We start from the raw sequence: 22,553 nt of genomic DNA on the forward strand, positions 1-22,553 counted from the left end.
GCCACGCGATGGGACGCCTTATTTTTTAACTCCTTATATGGTCAATGATGTCACCAGAACAAGGAGTCTCCACTGAAGACACGTTGGAAGAGAAGACGCGCTCGTATTATTTTCCCATTACAGGTCAATCCAGTCTTGATCTAAACTTAAAGCTATAGCATCAGTTAGCCTAGTATGCTACATGGGCAAGTGATGGACTGGATTATAATACAGCATGGAAGCTTATTTGGAGTTAACTGCAGTGATCGCACCGACGGCAGCACAAACAGTTAAGTTAATCTGCCCAAATCGCTCCTTTATAGCGTTGTGAAATGTCGGGTGCAGATCTAAAAATAGTACAAAATAATTTGCGTGGATTTATGGCGGGCGGATGCTTCATTAGGGTGGCATAAAAGCTCATCCTCGCATCTCTAATGTTCACACAAATATGCAGGTTTTTTCTTGTATTGTAAAACCTTAGTTGGTCGCCTAAACATGGCATGTTTTAGTCTAGAATAGGCAAAAGAGAAAATATTTATTTTCTGAATTATTTTGTGTTGAGTTTTTTTCTTGGGTGACTCTCAATGATAATAAAAAAAAATCTCCCCAATTATACTTGGTCAATTCCCCCTGCTGTCCCGGTCGTTGCTCCACCCCCCTCTGCCGATCTGGAGAGAGCTGTAGACTAGCACCATGCTTCCTCTGCTACATCACCAGCCTCTTCTTTTCACCTGACAGTGAGGAGTTTCACAGGCAGGACATAGCTCGAGGGAGGATCACGCTATTCCCCCCAGTTCCCCTCTCCCTGAACAGGCGTCCCCACCGACCAGAGGAGGCGCTAGTGCAGCGACCAGGACACATACCCTTAATCTGGCTTCCCACCCGCAAACACAGCCAATTGTGCCTGTATGGACGCCCGACCAAGCCGGATGTAACACGGGGGCTCGAACCTGCGACCCTCGTATTGGTAGGCAGGGAATCTACTGCTGCACCACCCGGACGCACCTCTCAATAAGATGCTGGCTTCCCAATTGGCCCTCAGTCATGTGAGTGCGGTGCAGAGGAACAGACAGCAGACCATGTCATTCTGGAATGCCCGATGTATCGGGCTCCCAACAGGATGCATGGCCTGCTGTCTGTGGATGACGATACGGTGACATGGCTGCTAGAGGTGTGCCCAGAAATATAGCCCGGGTGAACCCCCCCCCAGGCCGGGGTGGTAAAAGGATAGCCCCTCGGCCCCGTACCTGGGGGAGTGGAGAGAAATCACCTAACCCAAACGACAGAGTCATGAAAACTTTGAGAACCCCTCATTTAGATAAAAGGGATAGTTCAGATTTTTGGAACCCTAGCCCTATTTGCTACTTACCAATGATGATATTGATCGGTAGATTACTTTCTCAGCACAATCCATGCTGCTCCTCAAACCAGCTCCAGAGAGTTAGCCACAAACAAATAGAAGGTCAACGGGGTCACGCTCCTGTCTGTGCAAGCTGACTGAGGCTCACTGAAATGTCCTCCACAGTGCACACACAGTACATTTCAGCAAAACTCCATTCACCTTGTATTGGTTTATAGCTAACTATCTGGAGCTATTATGACTATCTGAGGCCATTTACACATGGCATTAACATGCGTTTTCTGCCATCAGATTGCAATCAGATTGTATTTTATCACTTCAGCCTGATTCCATTTACACCTGGCACTAACATGCGTTTTGGGTGAACAGATTGCAATCCGATTGCTCTCCAGCTCGAACGTCATCACGCGCGCGCCCCCTGAACGTGTGCATGCATGTTTCATACATGCACAGGGAAATAGAGGTTATTGTTAAGCTCAAATGCACAGTGAACGTCCCCTTCACCTGGACAAAACGATGGCCGATCACGCAGCACTGCATCTATTTCTTTATCTGTTTATTAACAATGACACTGGGTCCGAGACACACACACACATACATACGTTTTCCGTGCATGTCATTAGCTGTAACCACCTGTGTTGCGTTCAGGTAACATCCTAAATTACAATGTTATACAATTGAGAGCATAATTTCTCTTTTATATGAAAGGAAAATGAGGGGGAAAGGGTTCGAACCCTTTCTCCCTCATTTTCCTTTCATTTTCCACTCCTTTTCCAAAGGAGAAGTGTTGATATAAAAGAGAAATTATGCTCTCAATTGTATAACATTGTAATTTAGGATGTTACCTGAACGCAACACAGGTGGTTACAGCCGTGGCAAAACCTCCGCAGCAAAACTTTGAAGCAACGCTACGATTGTTGTGCAAAAGCGGAGCGGGGGGGAGATAGAGAATTTTTAGCCGGTCCATGGTGACAGGCTGCCTGTGTGTGTGTTCATCTGGCACAGCGGCGAGATGAGGGCACACACCGGTGCGGTGCTGCCGGGGAATTGCGTTCAGGTGTGAGTGCCGTCACCGACTTCCGAAGATTATGTATTTCCGTATGGTAGTTGCTGAATGCGTTTTGAGAGGACGCATTGCATTTACACTTGTGTTAAATGTTGTCATAATGCGTCCCTGACCACCTCCGGAGGTGGTTTGGCCGATCAGATTGCAATCCTTCTTCAATGCGTTTTGGGGGTGTTTAAACCTGTACTTTCAAGTGATAAAATACAATCGGATTGCAATCTGATGGCAGAAAACGCATGTTAATGCCAGGTGTAAATGGCCTCTCTGATAGAGACACTGCATGTAATAGGCCACGCCCATCACGGGGGAAGAGCTCCGTTCATTTCCACACACCAGCATCATTTTCCTTGAATTAAACATAGCTAAAAGCTGTTGTGTGGTGGGCTGCGCAGAAAACAAATGTAAAAAATCACCAGTTAAAGTTTTTTTGTACTCCTGAGCAAAACAAGGAAGCCATTGAGAATTGGCGAGAAGAAGAATATGGATCTAGCTGTCAAGGAAGTAAGTTGGAGTGTTCATCTTCCGTATATACGATCTTTTGGTGGAACACGCAACCATGCACGTGACATAGGAGGACGCCAGGATTGGACAGGAGTTTGTGTTTTCCCCCGTCTTGGGCGTGGTTTCTGAATGATGACACATTACGCAGCGTCTCTATTAGTCAAACCAATTCAAAATGTTGAATTTCGCCGAAAAGCGACTAGTTTGATCGTCATATCTGATAGAAAGAGGAACAACATGGATTGTGCTGAGAAAGAAATCTTGCAACCTGTTGCACCAGCTGTTATCTCTTAAAGGGGACTAAACCCCCAGAATTCTGCCAAAACAGCATGCTGCTTCATTTTTTTAAAGCAGCAGAGTCCATAGTCCATCTTCTTCATTTTAGTTTCCGCCAGACTAGGCACGGTTTAGTGCATTGCTGCCTCACACTGGTGTAGATACGTCATTGCACATTTATTATACAGGGCTGTGGGTTTCATGATAATGCCTCACCGTGGCTTCGACTTCGCCCGTGGCGTGTAGGGGGAGTCAGCCAGGACTGGTAGGTTACTCCAGCTCCCTGGTGTAACTATTAACTAATAGTTAGCTAGCTACATAGGACAGGATTTTTTTATCCCATTTTTATCCCCCATTAGTGCTAATTTTAATTTATTTATCCTGGTTGCTGCTCCACCCTCTGCCAATCTGGGGAGAGCCGAAAACTGGCTCCATGCTTCCTCCGAGACATGGGCAGTTAGCCAGCTGCTTCTTTTCACCTGACAGGGGAAGCTTCGCCGGTAGGACATAGCACGTGGGAGGATCACGCTATTCCAACCAGTTCCCCTTCCTCCGAACAGGCGCCCCTAACGACCAGAGGAGGCACCACTTCAGCGACCAGGATATTGCATGAGAACATGCAAACTCCACACAGAAAGGCCCTTTTTGACGACCCCACCCGGGCGGTGGGCACTGGAGGACATGCGGACGGGCACGCACTCCTTCACAGCGTCTCACAGCGTCCCAGGTGGGAATCGAAAGCTAGGACAGGATTAAGCATGTTTACAGCCTGGTTCAAAAAAACAGTTTTGCTCTATATCGCTAATTTCACCTTTCAAGATAGATAGAAGAGACTATGTTTTGGGGCTGATTGACAGGTCACCTGTCCAGTGATCATGCAGCTCACCGATCACAGACCGATAGCAGGCGGAGCTGCAGCTCTGGGAAAGCCCTGGTCTGGCACGAGTTGCGCAAGAAGCAAGATGGCAACGGCCACACTAGGCTTCAAAACTAGAGTCCAAAAACCAATGAGTGACGTCACGCTGACTCTGTCCATATGTTTGATATGGTGTAACCCAGTGCTTACCTCTGCCCAGCAGCTCCATGCAGTACGTGATGTAGTCTTTGACGTTGGCCATCAGATAAGCACAGCGCAGGGCTGTGCTCAAGATGGCCGTCAGCAGACCCCACCAGCGCTCTGTGCGATAGTCACACATCACATAGTCCAACAGCCTACACACACACACACACACACACACACACACACACACACACACACACACACACACACCAAACAACAAGGTATATTTTTTCACCTAGGTATAGAAAAACATGGTGTAGAGCAGTATATTTTTTGAAAGCAGATTTGGTGACTTACTTCAGGGCTTTGGTGTAGTCTTTAGCATGGTAGTACTCCTCTCCCATCTGCACCACTGGACGAGAGAGAGAGAGAGAGAGAGAGAGAGAGAGAAATACTTCTCTATAAGAAAAGACTGACAATGTGAGGTAAGACCAATACATTTAAAAAATGCTTTCTCGAATGCAACAGCAGTAAGGAGTCGTGTCCACAGAACGCTTTTTTTTAGCTGCCAGCGCCTTTCTGCAATTCGTTCTCCATGGTAAAGATGCTCTTGCTCTAGGAGTGCTCCCCAGCACTGCGGCTGGTGTTAAGCGCTCTGGGCGCCCTTAAGCAGTAAACATCTCAACTTTTAGAGAGGAGCGCTGCTCATCAATGCAGTGTTTCCCCTACCATTCTACAAGCCTGGTGGGAAAAAAAATGCAAAAAAATAAATAAATACATTTGTGGTGTATGGACACGGCTCATTCCAAGCCATAGGTCAGGAAAGCTGGTTGGGAAATGAAATGATGAGAAAAGCTGTGGTACTCACTGAGGTGGCTCTTCATACGAGGACACTTGTACTTCTTAAACTGGGCCACAGCGTTACTGAGGAGGGCTATGATCACCTCCTGCATGGAGAGAGACCATCAAACACCTTAACACATTTCATTGATTCAGTAGGTCACAGGTTGGCTTGGTTGGTTCCAGCCTTAAAACTCGTTATGTAAGGATTTTTCAAAATGTCTATGGAGAAAATGAATGAGGAACTCTCCTCCGGGGCTTGAAATGTCACGTGACTGTTGAGCTCTAATAGATGGGGAAGATGTGTGCATATACTGTATCTGTATGTCACCATTGGTCAAAAGAGTTGGAAAATATCGGGCAAAAACAAAAAAATCCAATATCATACATTTTTAGATTTTTTTGCTGTTGGGTTTAAGTGGGGTGTGCTGTGTCCCCAAAGACCAAGGTATACACCAAACTACTTAGCAACCCCTCCCCCTAGTGTTTACTATGTACTGTCTGTGTGTTTAGTATGTACTGCCTATGTGTTTAGTATGTTATAGTGTAGTGTACTGTCTATGTGTTTAGTATGTTATAGTGTAGTGTACTGTCTATGTGTTTAGTATGTTATAGTGTAGTGTACTGTCTATGCGTTTAGTATGTTCAGTGTGTGTATTCTTGTATGTAATGTGTGTATTGTGTGGGTACTAACAGAATGTGGTACGTCTCTCTCTTTAATCTGGAGGGCCAGTATTCCTGTCTTCTCCTTCTCACCGTCTGGAGGGTCGATACCTGGACATTAAAACAATACGTCAATGCATTAGAGGCATTAGCCCTAGCTATATATTAAAACAACACGTCAATGCATTAGCCCTATAGCTATATATTAAAACAACATGTCAATGCATTAGCCCTATAGCTATGTATTAGAGACACTAGTAGTACCACATTATGGACAGAGGTGGGGCAATTGTATTATTCTAAATGTCAAGTTGACCTAATCTTGGGGGCGGCTGTGGCTCAGGAGGTGGGGGGGGGGGGGGGGGTGGGTCGGCCACTAATCAGAAGGTCGGGGGTTCAATCCCGGGCTCTCCCAGCCTGCGTGTCGAAGTGCCCTTGGGCAAGATACTGAACTGCAAATTGTTCCCTGTGGTTGTGCCAGCACCCTGCGTGTTAGCTTGCCGCCATCGGTGTGTGTGTTTGTGTGTGTGTGTGTGTGTGTGTGTGAATGTAGGCATAGACCAGACCATAAAAGCATAAAAGCATTAAGAATGTGAAGTGTCTGTGTGAGTGAGTGAGCAGAATTGTGTTTGGCCACAGCTGTGCCATTTGACGTGTGATTGGCCTGAATCTTTCAGGAAGTGTAATCAGCCTCTGAAGTGGACTGTGAAAGCCCTCTGGAGAGAGAGAGGAGAGGAGAGTGAGCGAGGCCTGACTAACTGGCTCATCACACAGGGACGGGTGTTCAGCTAGTAGATGATAGATGCTGCATGCAGCTTCCTCTACCGCCACTTTCTATTGGCCCATTGGCAGGAAGTGGAAGTAGGAGGTCTGACACTCTGGCACTCCCTGAGTCTCAAATCATGTGATGATTTATCACCGTAAACAGTTTAGAGTCCAGCGATTTATGTTCGTTGCGACCGACCATGATCACATTCCATCATCGGTGATAACGACAAGTGTTTATACTTCCAGCGACGGGCGATATGCCATCGTTGTGATGAACGTTGCGACCATCGTCAAGACTTCATCTGGATTCAACTTTGACCCCATCGTTGGCTCCGTTGTCATGACAACCCCAATTTTTTGCTCTCTCCTACCGCAATTTCTGAAGCTACTAGTTAGCTAGTTAGTTGAATTAACAATGGCAGAAGATCACATAATTGTGGAAAACTTGTTTGGCTGACGACCGGGCAGATTATAAAGATGCTGTTAAAAAGGCAAATGCCTGGAAAGCGGACATTCTCAACACAGACGGTAAGTAACAGCTAAAACATCGTTAGCATGGATAATCACACAGCATGTTAGCAAGCAGATAGACAGTTTTGTAATGTTGCAATCAAAACAGTAACGTGACTGACTTGACTGGCAGCTTCTCTGTCTGTCCGTCCGACGTCCGTGTTGCATTAATCCATGTGAAAATATCACAACACATCCTGCTCTGTGATGTGTTCTCCTCTCACCTGGGTGTTTATACTTTTTATGAGCGACAGCGTCCAAACACGTTCAGCGATGCCCGTCGGGCTATGATAAATCACTGGACTCTAAACTGCCCTTTACAAAGAGGACACGTTTGTGTTTTGATGTCCCTGTGTGTGTGTGTGTGTGTGTGTGTGTGTGTGTGTGTGTGTGTGTGTGTGTGTGTGTATCTACTCTGGTGTCCTTGTCTCCATGGTCGCTGGCCATAGAAGTCCAGTGCTCCAGTGGGCGTGTCCAACGGGTCGGGGGTGGGATAAGTCACTCCAGCCTGGAACAGCCAACCAATCAACAGAAAGTATTAACACTGTCTACTCTATAGAGAGGCAAAGTGAATGTCACTTGCTGCTTTTCTCTCTGTACCAGGCGCTGAAAAAATATGAATGGTGATGAACGGAGAATAAGGTTACTTTTTTTATCCCGTTTTAATTGGGCCATGGGGTGCCAACGTTAATTTTGTCAATTTAAAACATAACTTTGCATGTCAAGAAAGTTGCAGTTTGTCACCAAACTGTTGGACTATAAGTTATAAATCAGAAAGACTACATACACTGTCGCCTAAGTGACGTCACTTTCTCTACCGGCAAAGCTGAAGACCGGCGACATGCCACGAGCTTCCACAAGCTATGAAGTTTTGAGACGAAACTAACCCCTACGTTTCAGTTTGACGACAAACTGCGACTTTCTTGACATGCAAAGTTACGTTTTAAATTGACAAAATTAGCATTGGCACCCCGTGGCATAATTCAAACGGGATAAAAAAAAAATAACGTTATTCTCCGTTCACTGCCATTCATATTTTCTTCAGCACTGGTACAGGGAGAAAGCAGGAAGTGACGTTTCACTTTGGCTCTCTATTAACAAGCAAACAGCTTTAGGCCGGAGATATGCTTGCTGGTGGCTATGCCCCTGCATCCGTTTGGAGCATCGGTCGTGCACGTCCTATCCATTAACACTGGATAGGACACGCGAGGCAGCCATCATTCGCGCCGCGTGCGTACATGTAGTCAAAAGCAAGGTTATCTCCGCCCTTCAACTGCATTCAGCTGATACTGTACGAGAAAGACGCTAGAATACAAGTTTCCTACTAGAACAGTGGTTCTCACATTTTTGGCCTTCAGTACCCGCTTTACCCGACTACAACATTCTGCTTAGAAAACTGCAAGATGATGCAATGCATGAATATAAACCACCTTTTGAAGAATATAACATTACAAAATAAGAAATGGAGTGAAAGAGTTTATTTATGATTTATTTTAACGTTACATTTATTTTCATGATTTATTGTAACATTTTGCGTGCGTGCATGTGTGATCATTGTGTCATGTGATCATTGTGTCATGTGATCATTGTGTCATGTGATCATTGTGTCATGTGATCAGTGTGTCATGTGACCTGGCAGAGCTGCTGTGCCTGCAGCTTCCTGTCCTGGCTGTAACAGGCAGCCTGCTGGTAGTAGAAGCCGGGGTTCTGCGTCTGGATGGCTGTCAGACCCAGTTTGATGGCTTCATCAAACAGCTCCCCAAATGACTGGAACCTAGAAAGAAAGAAAGAAAGAAAGAAAGAAAGAAAGAAAGAAAGAAAGAAAGAAAGAAAGAAAGAAAGAAAGAAAGAAAGAAAGAAAGAAACTGATTGGTACAACTGGTTGGTTGGTCGTTTGTTTGGGGGGGGGGGGGGGAATAGCATGATCCTCTGTGAAACTCATCGCTGTCAGGTGAAAAGAAGCACATGTCAGTGTTTCCCACAGGATTTTGAGTATTTGTGGTGGGGGACCGCAGACCCCCTAGGGGGGTGCATACTCCCCCGCAAGATTTTTTTTTACATTTTAAAGTAAAATGCATGAATTTGGTGTACTTTGAGAAAGTTTAAGAGCAAAATTTAAATGCTAGATCTATGAAGAACATGTCATCATTACTGTGCTGTGGGTTTACAATGACAAACTAAATTTCTCCCTATAGGTCAGGGATACTCAACTTGCTTTGCCACTTTCGTGAAATGATAGAAGGCGAGGGGCCAGTTAATAAACAAACAATATACATTTTTCTGTAGCGGATTGTAGGTTAGATAGATAGATAGATTTATTTGATGATCCGTTTAAAAAAAAATGCCATACATTAAATGTACATGCAATTCCAAAAAGGCATCAATGATAACACAAAAAGTAGATAAAAACTTAATTCCGTTGTGGTCCTTGGTCTTAGACATACAGTACATTAAATATACAGACATTGCACCACACATACTGTAGTTTCATAATAAAATCTGGCTATCTAGTACTAAAACATTACAGCATAACAAAAGAAGACCAACCAATACAATACGCCATTTCTGCCTAGTCCCTTACTCAGGAACCCTATCTAGCAGCCACCTCTTAAGTTTAACTTTAAAGGTGCTTTGACTTGAGGCCTCCTTAATATCCAGTGGGAGCAGATTCCATTCACTGGGCCCCTGGAAAGCAAAGGAACATTGGCCAATTTTCAGTTTGCACCTAACTGACTGTAGGTTGGCTGGGCTAGCTCTGGTGCTGTGGCTGTGTGCTTCTCCTACTCTGGTGAGGTAGTTTGTGAGGTATACTGGGGCCCTATCCATGACTATCTTATGGACCATTGTAAGTCTAATCTGTGCCACCCTGGCCTCCACAGGTAGCCACTTTAATTCCTGTAGTTGGTTCCTGCCCACGTGGTCACGTGGACCGCAACCCAAAACCACCCTGACCAGCTTGTTCTGAGTTACCTGGAGTTTTTGTTTACTACCCTTTGTCAGCCCGCTGTACCATGCCAAAGAGCCATAATCAAGGTGAGGCTGCACAAGGCTGTTTGCTAACAGCCTAATGCTGTCTCTGTCTAAGAGATTGGCCTTCCTTGCTAACAATCTGGTTCTTGCATTAACTTTGCCCACTACCTGGAGAGCCATTTCTTCACCTCCAAGACTGTTATCTAATATGCAGCCCAGATATTTTACTGATGTTTTGGCTTTTATAACCTGCGAGCCTAGCTCAACTCTGAGTTCAGGGGTCCTCCTAAGCCTGGGTTTAGAACCAAATAGGATAGATTCAGTTTTGCCCAAGTGTAAAGAAAGTCTGTTGTCAGACATCCAAGTGCTAACCTTAGAGAGCTCCTCCCCTAGCTGACCTTGTAAAGTGTCAATGTCCTTGTGTGCTAGGTTTTTGGGGTGTCAGCCGGAGTTTAGGCTGACAATGTTGTGCACACCGGATAGTTAGTTAGGTTAAGTTAGTTAGGTTAAGTACATACATAAGTGCCTGGGTAGCGAGCAGATGGCGGTATTTGACAATTTAGCAGCTAAATCATAGATTATTGAAAGATATTCCATATTCCATACTGAAATGCTATAACAGAAGTATTGGCCAGAATGACATGAACATTTATTGGACACTTATTCAGCGGATATCTTGCGTTCAGGTGCACTGTAAAAATATATATATATATATATATATATATATATATATATATATATATATATATATATATATATATATATATATATTTATTTATTTATTTATTTATTTATTTATTTTGGTCAACATCTTTTTGTGGTGGTCAAAATCCTTTTGTGGCGGCCCGCCACAAATTCCTTTATGTATGGGAAACACTGCATGTATCAGAGGAAGCATGTATAGTCTACAACTCTCCCAGATGGGCAGAGGGTGTGGAGCGACGACTGGGACAGCAGGGAGAATTAGTACAATTGGAGAGAAAACTGCGTATTTGTGTTGCACATTTCATACACAGACAGGGTTCTTGCACCATTTTTTTAAGTCACATTTTTCAGAGGCAATTCATTTACATAAAATGGATAAAAGGAAGAGAGCAGAGTGTTACAAAGTAAATTATAAAACGGCTCTCTCAAATCAAGCAATCTGATTGGTTCACAGCCATTGTATAATTCCAGTAACCGAGTTCAATAACCCATGGCCATGGGTTATTGGTTGTCCAAATAGTCAGTGACTGGAAGTCACGACTAGTGAGCCCGAGGGTCTAGAATAGTGTGTGCTGCTACTTTTTCACCTGCTTCTCAGGAAATAAAAAAATGTGTTTTAAGTCACTGGAACATCTTGCAAAGTGACCCCCAAGTGGGCCATTTATTTGGCGAGCCTCCCTTGTTTGCTCAAAAACGGGCTAGAAATGTACGGGATATGATCGTTAGAGCTGACTGCTACACACGCCCCCCTGGCCCCTCCCATTTTTTGTCTGATGTACAGAATGGTAATTTTCCTTGCTTTAACTGTATTCAATGTAATGCTATGATCAGAGGAGAGACATTCTTCCATCCTCACTCTGGAAGAAAGTACTCAATTAAGAGTAGGATCTCGTGTAAAACTAAATTTGTTGTGTATCTATTGAAGTGTCCATGTGGGCTAGTATACATTGGAAAAACTATCAGAGAGTTGAAAACTCGCATTTCAGAACACAAGAGTAGCATTAGAAACAGAGATATAAAATCCTCTGTCGCCAGGCATTTTAATGAGTTTGGTCACGACGTGTGTTCCCTCAGGTTCCAGGGTATAGAACAGGTCAGTCCACTGAAGAGGGGGGGTGACAGAGACAAGGCCTTGTTACAAAGAGAGGCATTTTGGATACATACCTTACAGACAGAACACCCCAAGGGCTTGAATGAAGAACTTTTGCTAGGTTGTTTTCTTTAGGGGGTGCGTCGGGTGGATGTGCTGTGGGTTCACGCATGATGCTCTTGCACTGTAAGGCAGTGTGGGAGCGTCATGTGTGGACCTGCAGTATCTCTATCCGATGCATTCACTTATATGCATTTTATTATGTATTTTTCTAATTCTATTTTAATATTTTCTTACTGATTTTTGTTATTCTAATATGTTGACTTTCCATCTGTGCTTATCTAACACAAGTGTGGCCATCCAGCCTCATTCTTCTCGTTTGCAAAACATTATTGCATTCCTGCTGTGTAATATATACAGACTTATATACAAGTATACTGTTTAAAATTGTACCTTTATCTCTTTTTTGATATTCTCTGATGTTTTTGATATTATATTCGTTGTTATTTTATGTTGTGAGATATTTCCAGTACTTGATAATGTAATTGATTGTACTTCCGGTTTGACACTATTTATACGTCATGTCCGTCTTCTGTCAGCACAATGCTGAAGAAGGCTCACGCCGAAACGTTCATTGTCAATCTGCTTGAAGGTAAATAAAACAACCCAAAATGATTTATTTTGAGTGCTGTTTTTTTGCCCCTCTCATGGGTTATTGGTTGCCATGGCAACTCTCTTACTAAGAGAGTAATAATAAGGCTTACCTCAAATGACAACGTAGAAAAAAAAATGGAGGAGACAGCTGTCAGATCCTTGTGAATCGATCTTCGCTTATAACTTTACTAATACTTCGCAGAAAATGATGTTTTGTACAAGAATAGATGCGGGCTAATGTCTTCTTTGCAAAAGAAAGGCTGTTAACCCCGCATTTAACTCCGCATTTAACCCCGTAACGTTAGTTGGTGTCAGCTTTGCAGAAAGCATTCAGCTTCTCAACAAGCGCTGAGAATGCAGCGCTGCGGCTCAAGCTGCCTGTCGGGGTTTCCAGAAAAATCTCAGCTACTCAGCAAGCGCCAGGATTGGCCAATGTCAACTTCAGTCTCCAGAACGATCCAATCAAATCACCCGCATGTTCTTGCGGTCCCGCCTTACAGTAGTGTTTCAACTGACTCTATCAGAATGACATGCCAGTCGGAGTCGGACTTATAGTATTATTATTATTATTATATTATCATACTTGGAAACCGTTTTATAAAAGCAATATAGCACTCGAGCAGCGTGTGTTGTGGAATATATCCAGCTGATAAACTGTTATCCCACTCGGCCTGCGGCCTCGTGGGATAACAGTTTATCAGCGGGATATATTCACCACAACACACTTGCTCTCGTGATATATTGCTTAAACATAAGATCCAAAAGACCACAGTGCAAAATTATTAACATATTTTTACTTTGTGAGTGAAATCATAATGCAGTATTTTATGTTAGCACTACTTCTGGAAGTTTGAAACTACTGCGACACTAACTTTCTCTTGGTGTGTGTGTTTGTGTGTGTGTGTGTGCGTGTTCTCTGGGTTGACAGACGACGTGTGTGTCTTACTGTTTGGACATCCAGGCCGTGTGCTCGAAGGCTAGCTCTGCACTGCCGATCTTCTTCTTACACAGGTCAATGTGCTTCCTGAACTGGGCGATGGCGTCCAGAGGGGTGTTGTGCTGGAAGCACAGACGACAGATCTACAGACAGACAGAGAGAGAGAGAGAGAGAGAGAGAGAGAGGGGGGGAGAGAGAGGGGGAGGGGGGTGAAATACAGGGGCAATAAGTGCAGACTGCGTATGTACTTTGGCTTATGTAAAGTTGTTAATATAGCCTCAAGCAAAAAACACTGAGTCAGCCCATTCAGAAGTCAGACTTTAAATTCTGATGCTTTATACAGTGCGTTCTTATGTACCCCTTGAGCTGTTTTGCCATTCCAATAGTTCCCCCTCACTCAAAGTGGCACAAAGAAAACACTGAGTGTGGTGGATCACCGGACGTACGAGTAGCCTAAATCCATACTAAATATATGTGTCACTGAACTGCCGGTGTCTGGGCTTGGCCTCTTATTTCCTGTTTCCTGGAAAAACCGAGGCCATCTCTACAGCCACCGCTGTGTTTCAGCCAGGAGGGGGCTCAGACTTACACACACACATATACACACATGGACCCTAAGGACTCCAGTCATAGGCCAACACACATGGTCACGCACGCACTCCCCCAAACCCCACCCCCCTCCCGCCCCCCTCCCGCCCCCCTCCCCTAAAGCCCACCCCCCGCCTTCAGCAACTTCCCCCCGCTTTCGCAACCCCCCCCCCCCCTTCCCTCCCACAAACCAAGCTGGCGCTGAAATGGCAGCCTCCTTGGTGTCGTGGTGTGGGTTGTCTTTGCTGGTAATCCTGTACACTTACAACAAATGTATTTGTATTGTATAATATTGAAGTGTGCCTTTATTACTCTTCAAATTAGTAATAATGTGAATTCTGAGTGTATTTCATTTAAATGCTTTGTCCAATCCAAATTGCTGGCGCTGTTCAATGGCGACCCGGTTTTGCTCTCCGACTCTGAGAGCGAACCAAGCAGAATTTCGCTTGTGATACTTGTACCATGAAGTGACAATAAAGATTATCTTATCTTATCTTATCGACCCTATGAAACATACCTTATAGACCGTGTGAAACATACCTTATAGACCGTGTGAAACATACCTTATAGTTGATAAATCCAGCCATTGTTTTGATCTCCAAGATGTTGGTCTCGTGGGCTCTCAGCTCATGGACAAGACTGTATGCTGTTCTGTAATACCTGCGCGCATGCACGCACACACACACACACACGCACGCACACGCACACACACACACACACACGCACGCACACACACACACACACACACACACACGCACACACACACACACACACGCACACACACACACACACACACACAGAGGGAGGGCAATGAGCAATAGCCACAAGCCTAGGGATGGGATATTTTTTTATTTTTTTTCCTACAAAAGATGAAAATAAATTAATAAATTAATGAATTAATAAAAATTATAATAATAACAACTCTTTTCCTGAACTGCACACGGAGTATTGACACAATTCACAGGTCAAATTTCAATCAGATTTCCTAACACTGATTTTTCCCCCCACTCACTTGAGGGAGAAGAGCTTTTGTTGATAAAGAAATGAGATGATGAATTGTGATGGAAGGCCAAAGCCAAAAGAGTCCAGTCTGCTTATTTTACGCAAGTTTAGATCGCGAGGTGCGGTCCCTTTTCTGTAGCCTGGCCCCGCCCCCTTCCTTGATGGAATCGGCGCTGAAATGTAATGGTTTCTTTCTTCCTTGGCCCGTGCTGCCATACCATACCATACCACCGTGCTACATCCTTCCACCAAGTTTCATGAAAATCACAGTTTTTCACTCATCCTGCTAACAGACAGACAGACAAATGGCACCGAAAACATGACCTCCTTGGCGGAGGTAGAAATCCAACTAAAAATATCAACCAAATAGTCGACAATTACTTTTTTGTTTTTTTGCTTGACAGCTGGCCACACTGCTTAAAAAAAAAAGAAGAAGAAGAAGAAGAAGAAGAAGAAGAAGAAGAAGAAGAAGAAGAAGAAGAAGAAGAAGAAGAAGAAGAAGAAGAAGAAGAAGAAGAAGAAGAAGAAGAAGAAGAAGAAGAAGGAGGAGGAAGTGGCCTTCGTATCCATTGTGGGTGGATGGGTTGAGACTTACTTGAGAGCGTTCTGCGTGTCCTGCTTGAGTTCACTGAAGAAGGCGATTTTAAACTGGTGTCTGACAAACAGCAGCTACACACAGAGAGAACACAGCATCAGAACAAACATGGCAGGTACCTAGAAAACCAGTTATTATGTTCATGTGATTTAAGTTGTATGCCTCCACCAACAAGTCAAGTTGCAGTTTCCATCCATGTCTGACACATCAAATAATGTCATGAACACTTTGAAAGAATTGACTCAAAAGGTATTTATGACATGTTGTTGTTTTTGTGTGAAATGGAGATTCCTCTGAATAAATAAAGGTAAAAAAAAAAATCTGTTTGGCTCCACGGATCAGTCTGGCGTGGACCTCTACCCGCCCACAGCAATTTCCACAAATTAGAATGTAACTGGGCCCAGTACACGCGCAGCACGCGCTCTAACACTTGGTAGTGCAATCCTAAGGGAACAGTTTTTGTTAGCGGAGACAAATAACGGACAGAAATCACCTGTTGTTGCAAATTACTTGAAAGAATAGCTTTGTTTATGCTGTACAACTGTTGTATAAAAGCAATATCACATCGGAGGTTGTGATGTTATACTCTTAATACGGCTGTGATTATCTTCGGCAGTCAGCCTGCGGCCTCGTACACACTCCTTTAAAGGGATACACACACAAATGCTGCATCAGGTATCAATGTGTTAAACATAACCGGCCAATCAGGGCAAAATAGTAATGGCGTCTCCCGAAGCAATGAGCACTAACATTAACGTTAGTAGAGTAGACAGAAGCAATGAGCGCTAACATTAACGTTAGTAGAGTAGACAGAAGCAATGAGCGCTAACATTAACGTTAGTAGAGTAGACAGAAGCAATGAGCGCTAACATTAACGTTAGTAGAGTAGACAGAAGCAATGAGCGCTAACATTAACGTTAGTAGAGTAGACAGAAGCAATGAGCGCTAACATTAACGTTAGTAGAGTAGACAGAAGCAATGAGCGCTAACATTAACGTTAGTAGAGTACACACAGGCATAAGTGCCGTTATTGCAGCAATAGACTCAATAACAACAATTAAAGAAGAACAAGAGTATGCACCAGTGGAGTTTCTCATCTGACTGAATTTGGCGACACTGATTGGCTGAAGGAGTTGTTTGGCAAGGCAAGTAGTCCCACCCACTGAAATCTCTGTGGGTGGGTCCAGACTGATACGTAGAGTGAAAGATGTGAGGTCACGTCAAGCTAAGCTATGACTATATTATGACTATATATATGTATGATTCCAGTGAGAAACATGCTGTCTTCACTTAGAGACTCTTTTCTACAGAGGGGAACAGAGGACTGAGAGAGAGCTTCATCACATGGTGCAACGACCAATCACCTGAAGCTCAATATAAGCTAATCCAATGAGCTACCAGAGGAACGGGAGGGCACACCCCCTGTGCTGCTGGGGAAGTGAAGAGGGTGGACTCATACAAGTATCTTGAGGTCCAAATCAATATAATTAATGTGATTCTTAACTTAGGTCAACTTAAATGATTTTGCCGTCAAGTGTCAGCACTTAGACCGTTTTTTGTAGAACGACCCTAGATGGCTTTCTCAGCTACAGTGAGAAGCAAAACATTATGATGTCCCTCCCAGTGAATCTGACTTCTGAACTTTTACATATAAAAATGTCATCCCTTCATCATTTTATCCTATTAGACATGTGTGTGAAATGTGGTCATAATTAGGGTATGAATTCTTGAGTTATGAACAAAAACTGTATTTGTGAGGTCACAGAGACCTTTGACCACCAAAGTGTAATCAGTTCATCTTTGAGTCCAAGCAGACGTTTATGCCAGATGTCATGAAATACCCTCAAGGCGCTCCTGAGATATCGTGTTCAAATGGGACGGACTTGAGGTCACAGTGACCTTGAACTTTGACCACGAAAATCTAATGAGTTCATCCTTGAGTCCAAGTGGACATTAAGTGCCAAATTTGAAGAAATTCCTTAAAGGCGTTCCTGAGATATCGCATTAACGAGAATAGGACCTAGTGAAAATAATGCATCAAATGAAAGATACGTCTTTGTTGACAAATTTACATGTACAGGTTTGAAGGAGATATACAAGTGCAATTATGATCAAAGCAATCCTAAACATCTGTCTAATATATACTGTCTAATATATATTTGGCTTAAGCATAACACAGACACTGAAGTCTGTGTGTGTGTGTGTGTGTGATAGAGATGAAACGATATGAAAATTTCACATCATGATTATAGTGACCAAAATTATCAGAGTTATCAGTATTATCACGGTATTGTTAAAATCAGGGTTGTCAAAAATAATCGATAATAAGATGCATCACGATGCGGACGTGCACGATTCTGCATCGATTCCCAAATGTCAAAAATGTATTATTAAAAAAATAATAATAATAATAATAATAATCGAATAAAATATAATGGAAGTACATGCATTTGTTTATTTTAATTATGGATCATAATACAATGCAATTCCAAATGCACTTTTAAAAGTAGCCACACAGTGAGAAAAAATAAATCATGTATTGGGGAAAAAAAGTGATGCCTCGATTGAAGATGCATCGAGACGCATCGATAATCGTTTTATAATCGAATCGTAGCCCTCTGAATCGTAATCGAATCGAATCGTGAGGCCAGTGAAGATTCACAGCCCTAGTTCAAATGTGCTGAAATTTTTCAAAAAGTACTAATACACTCACTGAAATCATTTCTCCAAGGCTGCGCGTCTGCGTCTGGGAGACGGTTGCCAACTTTGGTTGATGATGGACCGTATTTACCATGTTTTTCAAAGCGTACGGTTATCGTAAGGAATTTTATCACGGTTATCATTAAAAACCGGTTATCGTTTCATCCCTTGTGTGTGTGTGTGTGTGTGTGTGTGTGTGTGTGTGTGTGTGTGTGTGTGTGTGTGTGTGTGTGTGTGTGTGTGTCTGTGTGTGTGTGTGTTCCTACCTGGTGTGTGGTCTTGTTGAGGAACTCTTTGTGTGACTTGACTCTGCGGATCTCAGTGTAGTAGTATGTCTGAGAGTGTTCATAGAAGGCGTTCTCCAACCTAGAACATCACCAGGCAGAGTCAACTTACATGAGCTGTGGCTCAACCTGCATTTGATTGTAAAGGTAGGGTGTAAAGCTGACGTCATCTTTACATGAATACAGTACCTACCTGATAATATAGCCCACCAGGTGGTCAGTGAGTGAATAGCTCCTACCTGATAATATAGCCCACCAGGTGGTCAGTGTGTGAATAGCTCCTACCTGATAATATAGCCCACCAGGTGGTCAGTGTGTGGCAGGACGAAGAGGCTCTTTCCAGACAGATCACAGGCATTACAGAGAGATGCTGCTCTCTCTGACGCCACCAAGTCCTCTCCTGCACACACAACAGGTTCATGATGATCAGGTTTAGGTAATAGGGACACAGACTAGTCGGCTCACTAGTCCACTATCAAAAGCACTAGTCGACACTGCGCATCATAGTTGACTGAGCAAAGTTGACATTTGTATTGGGTGAAAAAAGTATGATATTTCCTGTGACTGGTCGACTAGTAGTTGACTACTGTTAGTCGATGACTACTCAAATGCAGTAGTCGTGAATGCCCGACTTGGTAACAGGGCCCACAGTCATAAGTTGGGTTTCCATGCAAATTTGAATCGAATTTTCAGAAAGTCGGCAAAAGAAAATGCGGAATAATGCGCGTTTCCATCCGCTGCTATTAGACGAATTATAGAGCTGTCAATCACCTGGTGTTTGAGGCTGTCTGAGCTGCTGATCAGCTGCTAGACCCGATATACAGCTCTATTAAACACATCTGACGTTATTCATTTAAGGTTTATTGATGATCTACAAGTAGACAAAGGTACCATAAAACGCAATTTCTGGATTACCAGGTGCAATTCGGAAAGCATAACATTATAATCCACGGAGCAGCGATAGAAGGCTGAGTGAATGCAATTTAATTCAAGTCTAGAAGTGAGTCGCCTTAAAGTTAATATCCCAGTCTTCTTCTGTTTACCACGACGGGTATTGTGCTGCGTATTTACCATGATTTACCGTGTGTAGCCCTATTGTGTGGAGGCTACACAGCACGTCATATTTTGCAGTGATCAAGGCAAACTGCCTGGTTTTTCAATAGAGACAACAGAATATCGCTTCATCTGTTTCCACTGCACTTATCACATTTTCCTTTTATCGATACACCCGACTTTTCCGCCTCCTTCAAGCGTGAAAACTTTTTTGCGATATTTGGAGGTTTTTGCGAATTTGGCAGTGTTTTCCATTCAGTTTTTTTATGTGCAAATTGACATTTCGCATAAAAACAGGTGGATGGAAACCCGACTATGTATAATAGACACCTTTGCTCAGGTTGCACTATGGATGCCGCCATGTTGCTGCCTTTCTTCAAGAACTAGTGTTGGTAGTAAATGCCACAGTACAGTAATGCAGGGAAAAAGCAATGCCAGGACAGGATTTTTATTTGATTTATTTTGTATTTATTTATTTTGCTGCAGTAGCTACAGTGTCCCAAATTTAACCAGCTACTTTGATTGTTTTACCAGCTGACAAAGTTTTCAGATTCTTGTCAGAAGTCTGTACAAGCTAACTGTCCCCATGTAATGTGGACTAGTGGCCAGCGTTGACACGTCCCACACATGTGATTGATTGTGGCTTTACCTGGAGGCAGAGGGGTTTTCTTCTGGATTAACACCACAGCCACCTTGGTGTTCCGTCCCTGAAGACTGGTCCTAAGAACAGAGACACAATACAGATGTTACAATTCTAAAGATGCTTCCGGTGACCATAAGTGTACAGCAGCCATACAGCCGAAATAACAGACAAGCAACTCTGATTCAGTTGACTGCAAATGGGAATTTAAAGGGTGAGTAAGACGTTCTACTGAAAACAACTTAACAGAGTGGGCTAATAGCCAGTTTAGTTTACACTAAATAAAACCCTTATTACACCTAAAAATCGACTTAATTGCATGGAAAATGTGCAGTAAAACCATGGTAGCTTGTGGCAGTTGGTGCTTTAATTTGTCCTAGTTATTATATTGTCCTAGTTTGGGTGTTACCTGTGTAGACAGAACCCTGTTGGTGCTTTAGTTTGGCTGTTACCTGTGTAGACACAACCCTGTTGGTGCTTTAGTTTGGCTGTTACCTGTGTAGACAGAACCCTGTTGGTGCTTTAGTTTGGCTGTTACCTGTGTAGACACAACCCTGTTGGTGCTTTAGTTTGGCTGTTACCTGTGTAGACAGACGCCTGTTGGTGCTTTAGTTTGGCAGTTACCTGTGTAGACAGAACCCTGTTGGTGCTTTAGTTTGGCTGTTACCTGTGTAGACAGAACCCTGTTGGTGCTTTAGTTTGGCTGTTACCTGTGTAGACAGAACCCTGTTGGTGCTTTAGTTTGGCTGTTACCTGTGTAGACAGATGCCTGTTGGTGCTTTAGTTTGGCTGTTACCTGTGTAGACAGAACCCTGTTGGTGCTTTAGTTTGGCTGTTACCTGTGTAGACAGATGCCTGTTGGTGCTTTAGTTTGGCTGTTACCTGTGTAGACAGATGCCTATTGGTGCTTTAGTTGGTGCTTTAGTTTAGCTGTTACCTGTGTAGACAGAACCCTGTTGGTGCTTTAGTTTGGCAGTTACCTGTGTAGACAGATGCCTGTTGGTGCTTTAGTTTGGCTGTTACCTGTGTAGACAGAACCCTGTTGGTGCTTTAGTTTGGCTGTTACCTGTGTAGACAGAACCCTGTTGGTGCTTTAGTTTGGCAGTTACCTGTGTAGACAGATGCCTGTTGGTGCTTTAGTTTGGCTGTTACCTGTGTAGACAGAACCCTGTTGGTGCTTTAGTTTGGCTGTTACCTGTGTAGACAGAACCCTGTTGGTGCTTTAGTTTGGCTGTTACCTGTGTAGACAGAACCCTGTTGGTGCTTTAGTTTGGCTGTTACCTGTGTAGACAGAACCCTGTTGGTGCTTTAGTTTGGCTGTTACCTGTGTAGACAGAACCCTGTTGGTGCTTTAGTTTGGCTGTTACCTGTGTAGACAGGTGCTTTAGTTTGGCTGTTACCTGTGTAGACAGAACCCTGTTGGTGCTTTAGTTTGGCAGTTACCTGTGTAGACAGAACCCTGTTGGTGCTTTAGTTTGGCTGTTACCTGTGTAGACAGAACCCTGTTGGTGCTTTAGTTTGGCTGTTACCTGTGTAGACAGAACCCTGTTGGTGCTTTAGTTTGGCTGTTACCTGTGTAGACAGAACCCTGTTGGTGCTTTAGTTTGGCTGTTACCTGTGTAGACAGAACCCTGGTGGTGCTTTAGTTTGGCTGTTACCTGTGTAGACAGAACCCTGTTGGTGCTTTAGTTTGGCTGTTACCTGTGTAGACAGAACCCTGTTGGTGCTTTAGTTTGGCTGTTACCTGTGTAGACAGAACCCTGTTGGTGCTTTAGTTTGGCTGTTACCTGTGTAGACAGAACCCTGTTGGTGCTTTAGTTTGGCTGTTACCTGTGTAGACAGAACCCTGGTGGTGCTTTAGTTTGGCTGTTACCTGTGTAGACAGAACCCTGTTGGTGCTTTAGTTTGGCTGTTACCTGTGTAGACAGAACCCTGTTGGTGCTTTAGTTTGGCTGTTACCTGTGTAGACAGAACCCTGTTGGTGCTTTAGTTTGGCTGTTACCTGTGTAGACAGAACCCTGTTGGTGCTTTAGTTTGGCTGTTACCTGTGTAGACAGAACCCTGTTGGTGCTTTAGTTTGGCAGTTACCTGTACCTGCTGCACATGATCACAAATATCCAAAGTGATGTCATGTGTGCAGTGCACAAATGACATCACTGGTGCACAACTGAACTCAAATCAACTCAACTCTCAATAACTGTCAAACTAAATGAATGCCTCCAAAACTGTTGCTGTTCAACTGCTTGTTGAACAGCAAAACGTTTTGGCGACAGCATACTAAAATACCAGTTATGCAATGGTGGAAGGATTTTCTGGAAGACTGAACTTCATGGACTTTGTGCTGCAGAATGGTGGATCTATTAACAGAGAAA

The 22,553-nt window shown here is 43.6% G+C and overlaps 1 protein-coding gene across 1 annotated transcript in view; it reads right to left on the reverse strand.

The window, feature by feature from the left end:
- Positions 1 to 22,553, reverse strand: part of LOC310771253 (trafficking protein particle complex subunit 11-like) — a gene marked incomplete at its 3' end in the record, with an annotated part of 48,698 nt that overhangs the window by 18,643 nt on the left and 7,502 nt on the right. The window contains exons 4-15 of the mRNA XM_083663904.1: positions 20,191 to 20,261; positions 18,774 to 18,888; positions 18,471 to 18,570; positions 15,505 to 15,578; positions 14,471 to 14,567; positions 13,329 to 13,462; positions 8,596 to 8,737; positions 7,378 to 7,471; positions 5,717 to 5,796; positions 5,051 to 5,129; positions 4,540 to 4,594; positions 4,249 to 4,394 (exon numbers count right to left, since the gene is read on the reverse strand). Of these exons, the coding sequence (XP_083520030.1) occupies positions 4,249 to 4,394; positions 4,540 to 4,594; positions 5,051 to 5,129; positions 5,717 to 5,796; positions 7,378 to 7,471; positions 8,596 to 8,737; positions 13,329 to 13,462; positions 14,471 to 14,567; positions 15,505 to 15,578; positions 18,471 to 18,570; positions 18,774 to 18,888; positions 20,191 to 20,261 (1,187 nt within the window). The remainder of the gene's footprint in view (positions 1 to 4,248; positions 4,395 to 4,539; positions 4,595 to 5,050; positions 5,130 to 5,716; positions 5,797 to 7,377; positions 7,472 to 8,595; positions 8,738 to 13,328; positions 13,463 to 14,470; positions 14,568 to 15,504; positions 15,579 to 18,470; positions 18,571 to 18,773; positions 18,889 to 20,190; positions 20,262 to 22,553) is intronic.

This window comes from Poromitra crassiceps (assembly GCF_964638095.1).
Source record: "Poromitra crassiceps genome assembly, contig: HAP1_SCAFFOLD_474, whole genome shotgun sequence".
NCBI lineage: Eukaryota > Metazoa > Chordata > Actinopteri > Beryciformes > Melamphaidae > Poromitra > Poromitra crassiceps.